General features: G+C 35.9%; 1 protein-coding gene across 1 annotated transcript in view; it reads right to left on the bottom strand.

The window, feature by feature from the left end:
- The window catches only part of Usp47 (ubiquitin specific protease 47), a 572957-nt gene that overhangs the window by 335241 nt on the left and 224566 nt on the right, over positions 1-13150 (bottom strand). The window contains exon 11 of the mRNA XM_090406134.1: positions 8015-8208. Coding sequence (XP_090262260.1) covers positions 8015-8208 — 194 coding nt within the window. The remainder of the gene's footprint in view (positions 1-8014; positions 8209-13150) is intronic.

The following is a 13150-nucleotide window of genomic DNA, read 5'->3' as shown; positions in this document are numbered from 1 at the left end:
TTCATCTGTGCAATATGCCCTGCCCATTTTCATTTTAATTTTAAACCCCCCCCCCCCTCTTCAATGTCCAACATTTCTGTTTTTCTTATATCTTCATTGGGAGGGAGGGAGGATTAGCTGTGTTCTCCTACCAGGATCTTGGCTGACTAGCCATCAGTCATGCTTGTAGCATGTTGAGCACAGTTAAGCCTGGGATGGATTTCCATGGTGGGCTGGCAACCTACAACATGGTCAAAAACCCTGATGGAACTGATATAGATGTCAGTGCCAATATTTTGATGAAGTCTGGAGGGTTATACCCAGGAAGTCTTAGTATCATGCCCCCCCCCCCCCCCCCATGAAACATGGCGAAGTAATGAGGCATGGCAAAGTTGATACTGAGCAAAGAGTTGGCAGAAAGCTATAAAATGCATCTCCCAAGACGTTATGTGGCCATCATAGGAGATTAGACCACAACCCCTTCGCTACAATGCCAAGAAGAAGAAAGAAAGACTGAAAGCCTACAACCAGAATGGGCAAACACTGGATGTGACTAAATTTTCCCAACTATATGACTACTCTGATCAAAACCATTTATGGAGACCAGAGCATAATGCAGTGAGGAAGCTTTCCCAAATAATAAGCAAATACTGGAATAGCCCAAAGAATTCATAAATATAACAGTAATCAATACAATCCTCTTTTCCTCTATATAGGAACATTTAATTGTCGAACACTTAAAGAAGAGGAAGACCTTACCATCTTCCTCTTCTTTACAGCAAGAACTAAAACATATTAAATGGGACATCATAGATTTAAGTGAAGTTCGCAGGCAAGATGAACATTTAATAAAACTAAAAAATGGAGACTACTTATACTATTATGGGAAAACTAAAGGACAATACGGAGTTGGATTTCTAATCAAGAAAATAATTGCACACCTTATACAAGAATTTAATTATACAGATGAAAGAATAATAGAAATCACACTTAAAATAAACTCTAAACTTAAAATCAGGATCATCCAAATACATGCTCCCACCTCATCCCACACTGATGAAGAGATAGAAGCATTTTATTACTCACTACAGCATATTCTAGACAAAAAAAGAAACAGCAATCAAAACTTTACCATAGTAATGGGCGAGTTTAATGCCAAAGTAGGTCATCCCATTCATCAAATAGACACAATAGGATCATACGTATATGGTACAAGCTCTTACAGAATTCTCTATCAATAACAAGTTTTACATTATGAATACATTTTTTAAGAAAGCCCTCAAAAGAAAATGGACACGGAGAAGTCCAAATGGAGAAATAAAAAATGAAATAGATTATATACTGTGTAATAATAAAGAAACAGTTCAAGATACCTCAGTAGTAAATCAAGTAAAAACAGGAAGTGATCACCGACTGGTGAAAGCCAAAATTAAAATAAACTCAAATTGGAAAGAATAAAATGGCTAAACAACAAAAAATCAAGCAGTTTTGACTTAGCTTTCATTAAAAAAAAAGAGACGAAATATGAAACAAGACAAAAACTTAATTTCTAAAATAGAATATGCAGAACTATGCAAAATAATAAGGAAAAAGATAAGAAATAAGAAACTAAGTCAAAACCTATTGAAAACAAAAAGGATTATGAAGAAAAACTCAATCAAAAACTAGACTTAATAAATATATTTGAAGAAGAAGACATAAATAAAATAAGCAGAACCCTAAAGGAAGTAATAATCTCAGCAGCCAACGAATTCAAAAGCAACAAACAACAAAAAGACCATAAACTTTCAGAAGAAACGTTACAACTACTAAAAAAGAGATGAAATATGAAACAAGACAAAAACTTAATTTCTAAAATAGAATATGCAGAACTATGCAAAATAATAAGGAAAAAGATAAGAAATGAAATAAGATCTTATAACACTAAAAAAATAAAACCATTGAAAACAATAAAAATATGATAATACTAAGAAAACATTTATCAGTTGACAAAAGTCAAATAACTGCAATAAAAGATAAGAATGGAACTATAATAAGGAACCAAGAACAAATCCTAAGCAGGCTAGAAGAATTTTATAAAGAACTCTTCTCCATCACATATAGAATTCATCTCCCCATTCACTTCAGATGAAATAAAACAAGCATTAAAACAAATGAAAAATGTCCTGGTGAAGACCTAATTCACATAGAATTAATTAAATGGGGAGGAAACAATATAATTCACCATGTCACAAACTTACGAAATCTATGCCTAGAAGAGGGGGAAGATACCAGAAAACTGGAAAAATGCTACTCTGATATTATAATAAATTTAGTTTAATCCTTTATGCAAGTGTAAGCAAACAAAGTTTGTGCCTGAAAATATCTTCAGGACTGAGGTAAGGTAGTGCAACACCAGGCAACTCCGAGCAAAGGTGGACCAAGTTCTTATCGCTCCTTGTCTCAGTATCTCCCATAATGCAAAGCACATCTCCTTGGGGATATGTATACTGCTATGCATTAAGGGAAGGGCCACTACCCAGACCAGTTTCGACCGTTATTGGAGTCTCGTCAGTGGGAGGCAGACCCAAACATGGAGATACTAAGACAGAAGCAATAGGAGAGGTCATATTTACCTATAGGAGTTGCCAACACGTGTACAACCTTATTATTGAATTACTCTGGATTTAGAGAAAGATGTTGGAAGTTTATTTTTCACTTGGTTAGACTATAATAAATTTAATTTAATCCTTTATCCAAGTGTAAGCAAACAAAGTTTGTGCCTGAAAATATCTTCAGGACTTAGGTAAGGTAGTGCAATACCAGGCAACTCCAAGCAAAGGTGGACCAAGCTCTCATCACTCCTTGTCTCAGTATCTCCCATAATGCAAAGCATATCTCTTTGTGGACATGTATACTGCTATGTATTAAGGGAAGGGCCACTACCCAGACCGGTTTCAACCTTTATTGAGGTCTCGTCAGTGGGAGCCAGATGAGGTAGTGATACTAAGGTGGAAGCAATGGATTAAATTAAATTTATTATAGTCTAACCAAGTGAAAAATAAACTTCCAACTACTCTGATACTGTTATTTAAAAAAGGGAACAAAGAAGAAGTAAAGAACTATAGATCAATTAGTATTCTCTCCAATCTGTACAAAATTCTCACAAAAGTAATAACAAACAGGTTAACCCCTCTTCTAGACTCAAATCAACCAGTAGAACAAGCAGGATTCAGTAAAGGCTTTAACACAATTGATCATATTCATGTAGTAAAACATCATCATCATCATCATCATCATCAAATTCCTGCCATGTACCCTCAAGGGGTGTACAGGATATGACAGTACTACATGAAAAAATTACATCATTACTAACTTCCTATCTACAATTTTCCTCCAAATCCGTCTGTTACTTGTCAAGACTCCAACATTATCAGATCTTATATTTCTATCGTCTAAGGCACTTTGTGCCATATCAATCCACCTATATCTTGGTCTTCCTCGGGGTCGTTTTCCTGCCAACCTGGCAGAGAACACTTGTTTTGCTAATCTTTCCTCTCCCATTCTATTTAAGTGACCAAACCATCTGAGATTAGCTCTGCTAATGCATTCCTGGATGCTGACAATGTCAAGTTCTTTCCTAATATCCTCATTTTTAATATGATATTGCCATTGATGCCATCTGTTCACGCCTCTAATATTTCTCAGGACTCTCATATCTGCGGTCTCTAGTCTTTGGTCAAGTGTTTTACTTCTGACCCAGCTCTCAGATCCATAAGTTAAAATTGGTTTGAACACAGTCTTGTATACAGCTAATTTAGTGTTCCGACTAATTTCTCTCTTATTCCATATGAATTTATTCAATTGACTTCCCACGATACCAGCTTTGCTGATTCTGTTGTCTATTTCTATATTTAGTTTACCATCTTCAGTAAAAATTGTGCCTAAGTAGCTGAAATGTTTTACTTGTTCCACAGGTTCTCCATTCACAACACAGTTGACATTTTCAATGATTCTGCCTATTTTCATTGTCTTTGTCTTTTTATTGCTGACCTTCATACCATATCTATTACAACAGCTATTCAATTTAGTCAGAGAATCTTGCAGACTTGTAGCGGATTTATTTAGAAGTATAACATCATCCGCATAAAGCAAAGAGCTGACATTAATCTCCAATTTTGATATCAGGTTTAATACCACATTCCTTCATAATGTGATCCATATAGATAATGAATAACAGAGGGGATAATGTACATCCTTGTCTCACACCAGATTTAACATTAAACCATCTTCCTGAACTTCCTTCAATTCTAACTGCTGACTCACAACTCAAATAAAGACTAAGTATTGCTTGATATAATGCCCCATTGACACCATATAACTGCAGCGTATTGAATAGCTTCTCTCTTGGCACCTTGTCATATGCCTTTTCCAAATCGACAAAACTTAAATACAGATCTTTGTTATATTCCCATGCTTTCTCGACTATTTGTCGTAAAGTGAAGATCTGATCTTGACAGCCTCTATTTGGCCTGAATCCAGCTTGTTCTTCACCAAGCTTTTCTTCCACAATTCTTCTCAACCGTTTCTCAAGTATACTTGCATAGATCTTGCCAGGAACACTCAGTAGGGAAATACCTCTGTAATTCTCACATTCAGTCTTATTTCCCTTTTCATATATGGGTACTATGAGAGCTTTACTCCAATCATCGGGAATTCGTCCCTCTGTCCAGGATTTCTGAACTATGCAGTGCAGCCACTGTAAGACTCTTATACCACCATACTTCAGCATTTCTGGTCGAATATCATCTACTCCTGCTGCCTTTCCACATTTCAAGCCTTTGATGGCTTTTTCTACTTCAAGTATGGATATGTATTCCTGACTGAATGCCTGGTCAGTGTTTTTTTACCACTGTGCTGTCATCACTGCTTGTTTCATTTAGCAGTTTTTCAAAGTAATTACTCCATACTTCAAGGATATCATTTTCTCCTGTTTTCATTTGACCTTTATCATCTCTAATTCCTTTTACAGCACACTTTCCTCCATTCCTAAGCTTCTTCAACAACCTCCAGAATATTTTGCCACCTTCTTGATATTTATTTTCTATATTCTTGCCAAAGTCCTCCCATGACTTTTGTTTAGCCAGTTTTACACACTGTTTAGCTTTCTTACATTTGTCTCTGTATTCTGTAAGAGTAAAAGCTGACTTATTTGCCAGGAACTTTTGATATGCTTTCTTCTTTTCCTTCACTGCCTCTTTAACTTCCTGTGTCCACCAGGGAGTTCTGATTTTTTTATCCTTGCACACAACCTCACCACATGCCTCTCTGGCAGACTCAATCAATGTTTCCTTCAGAGTTTGCCACTGAATCTCCAAGGTTTGATTCCTGTTCTCAAACTCTTTTATTTTATTTTCAATAATATTTCTGTATTTTAGTCTACAGTTCACATCTGAGAGCTGCTCAACTTTTATTCGCTTTAAAACTTTCTTACATGTTATTCTTTTCAATATGAAATTCAATTTTATCCTGCTCAAGACTAAATAGTGATCACTTCCAATTTCAAATCCTCTGTACACTCTGGTGTCCTGCACCAGGGAGAAAACATCACTATCAACAATAACATAGTCAATGAGACTTTTCTTATTCCTAGCCTCTTCTCTCCATGTGAATTTGTGCACATTTTTATGTTGGAACATGGTGTTAGTAATAACCAGTCCATGTCCTGAGCAGAAATCCAACAGATATTTGCCATTATTATTAGCTTTGCTCTTTTCTCCAAATTTTCCCAAAATATTTTTGTATGTCTCACAATCATTTCCTACTCTACTATTTAGATCCCCAACAAGGACCAACTTTTCCTTTTTCATTGTGTCAGTTGCTTTTTCTAAAGCCTCAAAAAATTCCTCTACTTCTACCTTAGTAGAACCTTCTGTGGGACCATAGGCACAAATAAGTCTCATTGTCCAGTTCCCCATTCTCATATTTGCCCACATTACTCTACTTGAGACTGACTGCCATTCAAGAAGGTTAGCCTCGTATTTTGTGTTGAATACTATGGCTACTCCTTCTTTTCCTTGATTGTCATTGCCTGAATATAACATTTTGTATTTATTGCTCAGAAAGACCTCACCAGTTTTGGTCTTTTTTGTTTCAGTCACCCCTATTATGTCGATCTGGTACTTATCTAATTCCTCAGCTAGCTCCATTTCTTTGCCATTCAGGCTTCTTATGTTGATAGTACCGATCTTTAACTCTGGTGATGTTGAGTTGGGGTTTGTTTTCATATTTGTTCCAGTAGCTGACTTTTCGCTGTTCGCCCTGGTTCCCTGGCGAAAACAACGGGGGCCTTGTTTAACCGGGCGACGCCCCAGCCGGCATGAAATTTTGTCATGTTGTACCATCATTTTTTATTTTGATTTAACCAATAAGAATACAATTTGGTCGGCTAAATCCCAAATTGCCAGCCCATCCTCGTTCGTTCAGTATCAAAGTAGATACCCAACAGAGTGCACCACGAGAAGGTGAGGATTGGACATTAGGTCAGAAGCCCTGGTCGGTTCTCCGCATTCCTTTAAAGGCTATGTGGAGGTCTCCTCTCAGTTATACAGCTTTGACCCTTAAGCACCCCAGTAAAACAAATAATAGAAAAAGCAGAAGAAAACCAATTGCCTCTCTGTTTAGCCTTTATTGATTATGAAAAAGCATTCGATTCCATCAAAACTAATGCAATAATCAAAGCACTCCAGAATCAGGGAGTTCCTGGAAAATATATGGACCTCCTTCAGGAAATATACCATGCTGCAACAGCAACAATCCAACTTCACACAAGTAGCAATAAAATATCAATTGAAAAAGGTGTCTGACAAGGAAACTCTCTATCACCCAAAATCTTTACAGCAGTCCTTCAAGAAATATTTAATAATATAAATTGGAACAAATCTTGGTATAAAAATTAATAATAGAAACTTAACACACCTAAGATATGCAGATGATATCATAATTTTTGATAGAAGTAATGATAGAAGACCTATATCATGAAAGCAGAAAAGTCAGTTTAAAAATAAACAAAGAAAAAACTAAAATCATATTTAATCATTTTGTAACACCAAAAAGCATAATAATAGAAAACAATTTCTTGGAAAGAGTCTCTTCATATACATACTTAGGTCATCTCATTGTTCTAAACTGTGGACTCCAAAAGAAATAAATAGGAGAGTACAACTTGCCTGGGGTGCATTCAGAAAATTGAAAAGCATTTTTCAAAACAATGTTATCCCACTCTGTTTAAAAAGGAAGATATTTAACCAGTGTATACTTTCAGTCATCACATATGGTTGTGAACCTTGGTCGCTAACAAAAGCACTGGCAAATAAACTAACAACTCAAAGAAAAATGGAGAGGTTGATGCTAAGCATCACATTAAAAGATAAGAAGCCAGACTCACATCATTCTTCACCATAAGACTAAAATAGAAATGGGATGGAAATCTATTCAGAAGAGAAGATGAGTGATGAACCACCACACTAACAAACTGAATTCCAAAAGAAGGGAAACGAGGCCGAGGATGCCCTAAAAGAAAGTGGGGTGATGAACTGTCAAATTTTGTTGGGAAAAATTGGTCAACCATTGCCAAGAACAAAGAAAGGTGGAAAGAACTGGAGGATGCCTTCATCAAGGAGTGGACAGAACATGGCTGAAAAGAAGAAGATATCTTCATTCTTCATTTAATAGCCTAATATTTAAATTGCTTTCTCCATTCTACACCCATTTTTCGCCATTCAGTCCAACATCTGTTTGGTTATTATCCATGTCTCTGATCCACTTTGTAACTGAGATGACACACTGGTTGAATAGTTTGGTTCTATTTTCAAGGTTTAATTTTACAACACAGGAATTTCTCAGTTTGCCAAAAGCCACCCAGCCTAGCTAAATTCTTCTTTTTATTCTTCATAAATGCTTTTTTTTTTGTAATAAATTAAAACAACCTAGAAAAAAATTAATAATAAATTACTGCTACTTCAGTTAAATCTTCAAAAGAGTAAACAAAGCTTACTTATCATTGAGTTTAATCCTATGCATTGTTGATGGATCAAAATCAAATCGTTTTAGTTGAAGTGTGAGCAAATAAGGAAACTTGATAAATTTTAAGCCTTTATGTGCATCACATTTTTTGTTGCATTGTTCACAGAAGTACTGATTTGATCCTTCCAGTGTCTCTGGGGTAACAAATGCATGCAATGCTTCTTCCTATATATGCACATAAAAAAAGGAAGAAATTAGCATTAGAATGAACCTAATCATCATTCATATTTAAAAGTGAAATGAAATCAAACAAATAAAATTATTTCATAAATATTGGTTAGATGAATTTATCTGAAAATGAGAATGTTAAAATAATTTAATTATTTAAGATAATTTAACTGCTGGCCATACATACATAAGATAACATGCAGTACAAAACATGTTCCAGAGAGTTTTTTTCTTTCTTTCTTTCATATCTCTTTGTTGCTAACAATGATATAAATAATATAATTTTGCTGAGCGGTTATGCCTAACATAACTTGCTAAGAAAAGATACGTTGAATTCAAATTGCTGCTAGATGTAACATGAAGAACATTATCAGATCTCTTCAGGCAGGACACTACTTCAACCTAGTGTCTAAGAAAAGATCACCCCCCCCCCAAGCGACACACTCAGGATTTGATCGGGGGGGGGCAAGCAGAGTAGACGATTTGAGAATAGCCCACTACGCATTGCATATGACTGAGCATCTGCAGTGATTGCCAATACATGAAACCCATGATCTCCTCTGGCTCGGTCCACCCAAGTACTACCTCGTTCGCCTTGCATTCACAGTGGCCGTAATTCCCGAGAGCTATGGGTATTCCCACCTTATGTGACTGCTAATTCATTAGTATAGAAACAGAAGACACGACATAACATAAATAAAAAAATTAATTTTAATTAGGAAAAGATTTTTGGAAATTTTCCTAGTGTTTTTTTGTCTTTTTCATTTTGGTTATGAATTAGCAGTCACATAAGATGGGAATACCCTATAGGCTCTCGGGGTCTGGGCACTTCCCCCACATACACACAAACTTATACACTTAGTGTATAAGTCGATAATTAATACTGTAAAATATTCATAAAATTTCCTTTCTATGTTACAATAGAATGTAAATTACTTTTAGATTTTTAAAAATTACTTTTAGATAATTAACTCATCTGAATGATTAATCTGTATTATGATTTGCAACACCTATACTGTTTAATTTACTATACATAGCTTCCTGGTAACTGTTGAACCACCTAAAAACCTCCCAGAGACAACATTTCAACAATGGCTTGCACTGTATAATGAAAATAATACATAAATAATAATAATTCCAATAGCTGAACATCTTCCACGTGGTGCCCACTTGGACTGGAATACTTGGAAAAGCCTCAACAGACTGCAAACAACAGGACGCTGCAAACAAAACCTCATTAAATGAGGCTACCTCACTGGCCCAGACAATTGTGAGTGTGGGACAACCCACTCTGGAACACCTTCTTGCTTGCCCCTTTCTTCCATCACCTTGCACAAAAGAGGACCTTATATCCTGCACAGAAAGAGTAGTTGATTGTGCAAGATACTCAAGGAACATCTGACCATATCTATTGTATATAAGTTATGTATAGTTTCCTTTTTTCATATTTAATTATTATTTCCCTACCAAATCTAAGCTGATCTCATTGTAATGTATCCTAATTTGGTGTAAACCATGTTCTACCGCTTACTTACTACTGTACTACTTGTGTTTGGATACGAAATAAATAAATTTACTATATATTATAATTGCTCATTACTGGTAAATGTAATGTAAATACTGTGTTTTGGGAATTTCAATTTTGGAAATTATTAATAAAAATCATATTGCCCTTATAAATTTTGTCCTCTACAGAGCCAAATGTTTGTTAACTTAAGACTTTTTATGTCAGTATATGGAAATGATCTGAAATCAGTATGTAAGAATTGTGAATTGCTAATGTGAATGACAGCCATAATGGAAGGTATAACATCTCAAGATTCAACTAGTAAGTAGTGGACTTGTGGTGGCTAACTAGTATCTGCCACTGAAAAGAAAGAGAAATGCAGAACATGTATCATAGCAAAGGAATTATGTGAACATATATATTCAGTGACCAAAATATCAGAGAAATTATTCCTGCTAAATGGAATTTACACATAACATGCCATGTGATATTATAGTCAGCCTGTCACAACTGACTAATGACATGTGACAAGCACAGGTAATACATCAAGTGTGTATGAGAGAGAGAGAGGACAAGGTATGTGACCTGAGCAACTTCAAATGAGATTAGGAGGAAGACAAATCCATGAATACAGGGTGTCCCAAAAAAATGTAATACACACTTCTACAGCCTGTAACACTAAATTTTCATTCTTTTCAGGTGAAATTGTTTTGAAATAATGGCTGAAATGAAACTATGCTTTGAGGAAGGGAAATTTATCTGAAAATGCTACTGGAAGTGCGAGAATGTAAGTGAAGTGTAAAGACAGTTTAGAAGGAAGTTTCAAAGAGATCCACCAATGCGACTCACCATTACTCAAATTAGAGATAAGTTCGAAGCAGACAGAACTGTTCAAAAGCAGTGCTCTGGAAGACTGCATACATCCACATGAAAAAAAAATGAACTGTTGGAAACCGAGTACCAATTTTCAGGAAAATCTGTTCTGCAAGCAGCTTGTGAAACAGGAATTTCAAAATTGAGTGTTCTGCACCCATTGGAAATGTTTTATTCCAACATTAGTCCATGTTCTCAATGAACATGATCCTGACTAGAGAGTTGAACTTTTTGAATGGTGCATGGCAAAATGTGCAGTTTTCAAACTAGATTGTTTGGAGTGATGAGGCCACATTTGTGTTAAATGGTTCAATAATTCACCAGAACTGGAGGATTGAAAGTATTGGGCAAGTGAGAATCTGCATGCTATGGTTGAACATCATGTGAGCTTATACCAGGGTTTACAGTGTCAGCATTGAGCTTGGTGCCGTTTATTTGAACTTGCTGCAGGAATCTGTCATGCCACACATTTGAGAGAACGTTTGGAGATGAGCAAAAGTTTTATTTCCAGCATGATAAAGCACATCCCCACTACCACTGTGATGTGAGGGCCTATCTTGATGAAATCAGCCAAACATGGACTGGGCAAAGAGGTAGACTGGGCATTGGATACCCCCCCCCCCCGCTTTCGCCAGACCTCATTCCACCGGACTTTATTTTATTTTATGGGGACACATCATAAGGTTTATGGCACAAATCCAGCAACAATCAATGAATCAAAAGCAGACATTGAAAGAGAATGTGTCCAATTACCAAATGAAATCATTCATGATGTTTGCAATTCCAGTGGTCTAAGGAGTGCTATCAGCAGTGCTCAGACCAGAATGACCATCAGTTGGAACACTTGTGATAACATAAAAAGATTCTACATTTGTCTTCTTTAATTCAGATTATAAAACTTAAATTTAGATTATAAAACAAATGTATTAATAATTATCTAAAGTGAGTATACATTTTTTTGGAACACTGTATATCTTGAAAACCACTTTACCGATATGATGACCACATCAATGATGTCTTGGATACTGAGAATGGAGTATGAAGGAATGTAAATAGGAAGAGAAATTAAATAATATTGTATGGCAATTCCATGACCAGGAGCAATAACTATAGAGAGTGTGCCCAAAATCATGTCTTTCTGGAGTAAAAATTAAAGATGCGAGTAATGCAATGATTAGAATGCAAAGAAGGAAAGTGAAGGAGTTGTTTTGGAAGGTAGAAATGATCTGAAAGGATGAGTACAGAATGAGACAGGATATACAAGTGTTACTGGAAGAAGTGAAAAATAAGAATTAGAGTGTAAAGACTAGGTCTGTTGCTATATGAGAGAAATAAATTGTACAGAAGGCCTATGATAGCAAATGAGTCAATGTGTAAATTGTGCAAAGGGAAACAATGTGCAGTTCATAGATGTCTAAAGTAAATTTAATGGAAAAAAACACATATATGAATAATGGTCAGCATAAATAGATTTGCAAGTAGGCAAACAAGTTTGAGTGTTCTTTGAGTGATCAAAGAATGCTGAATATAGTTTCTCAGATTTCAAATATAAATGGGGCAGTCATTAAAAGAGGCAAGCATAGCCATGAAAGGATAATCTTGCATCAAGTATCAGGAATAAAGGCTAAAAGAAATTTTTGGTACTGATTAGTTTGACTTGGTCAAAAAATTACAGTCATTAATTAGACATAACTTAGCCTATAGGGGTATAGAGTATCACAACCAAGACCAATATGCACAAAGAGACAGATGACTAGAGATGCTTAGGATATGAAATTTCAACATGAATGCGGCAATGGGATACCAGCCAGTGTATTATGAGAAACAGCAAGAAAATCAATGCAAATATACAAAGCACTTGTATGTTTGCAGTTCTTAAAAGTTATGTAAACTGTTATTAGGGGCTATCTTGTGAAACTTAATTACTATGCCACTTTTCCTATACTGAGTTTACTTCACTATTTGGTGGATTGCCCCAGGTGGAATCATTCAAACATCAGACAATGATTCCTTGAAGTGATTTTAAACAAAAAAAAAGTTAATATTGTGGGAATGATTCTGAACAGGTGAAGAGATATTGTCACTTCATGATTCAGTTGTTAGTAACTGCGGCATCACTCAACTGTGCCCATGATCTAGTTTTAAGCAGTTCTTATGAGCCTTTATCAGCCTTGGCAACTAACTAGTTAGCATATACACTACTACTATTTTAAAAAAAATATCCTTCTCCCACTGATGGTAACAATGCACTACAGGCTTACAATCTGGGAATCACTCCTGGAGTTTGTAAACAGCATTTTATTAGGTGTTGGGGGGGGGGGGGAGTACGACCACACCTCCTCGTGCCTTCCCCCTGGACCCTTGAAGCTTCTGACCAAATTTCTTAAGGTCCGATTTCAAGACAATGACATCCAATTTTCCGATGAAGAGTCACAGAAAGAAATCGATCACTGCTACCGCTTCCGAGGCAGCTAACGCATCTGGGGCTGCAGTCCAGGCTCCTGATGATAAATATGCTACGAGGACTCATATTAACAGTTTGCAACTCAATATCAATGG

The sequence above is a fragment of the Typopeltis vanoorti genome, chromosome 16 (genome assembly GCF_054136105.1).
Source record: "Typopeltis vanoorti isolate ZY-2024b chromosome 16, IOZ_Tvanoo_1.0, whole genome shotgun sequence".
In the NCBI taxonomy this organism is placed as follows: Eukaryota; Metazoa; Arthropoda; class Arachnida; order Uropygi; family Thelyphonidae; genus Typopeltis; species Typopeltis vanoorti.
The sequence above is the reverse complement of the archived record's forward strand: the minus strand, read 5'-3'. Positions and strand labels throughout refer to the sequence as shown.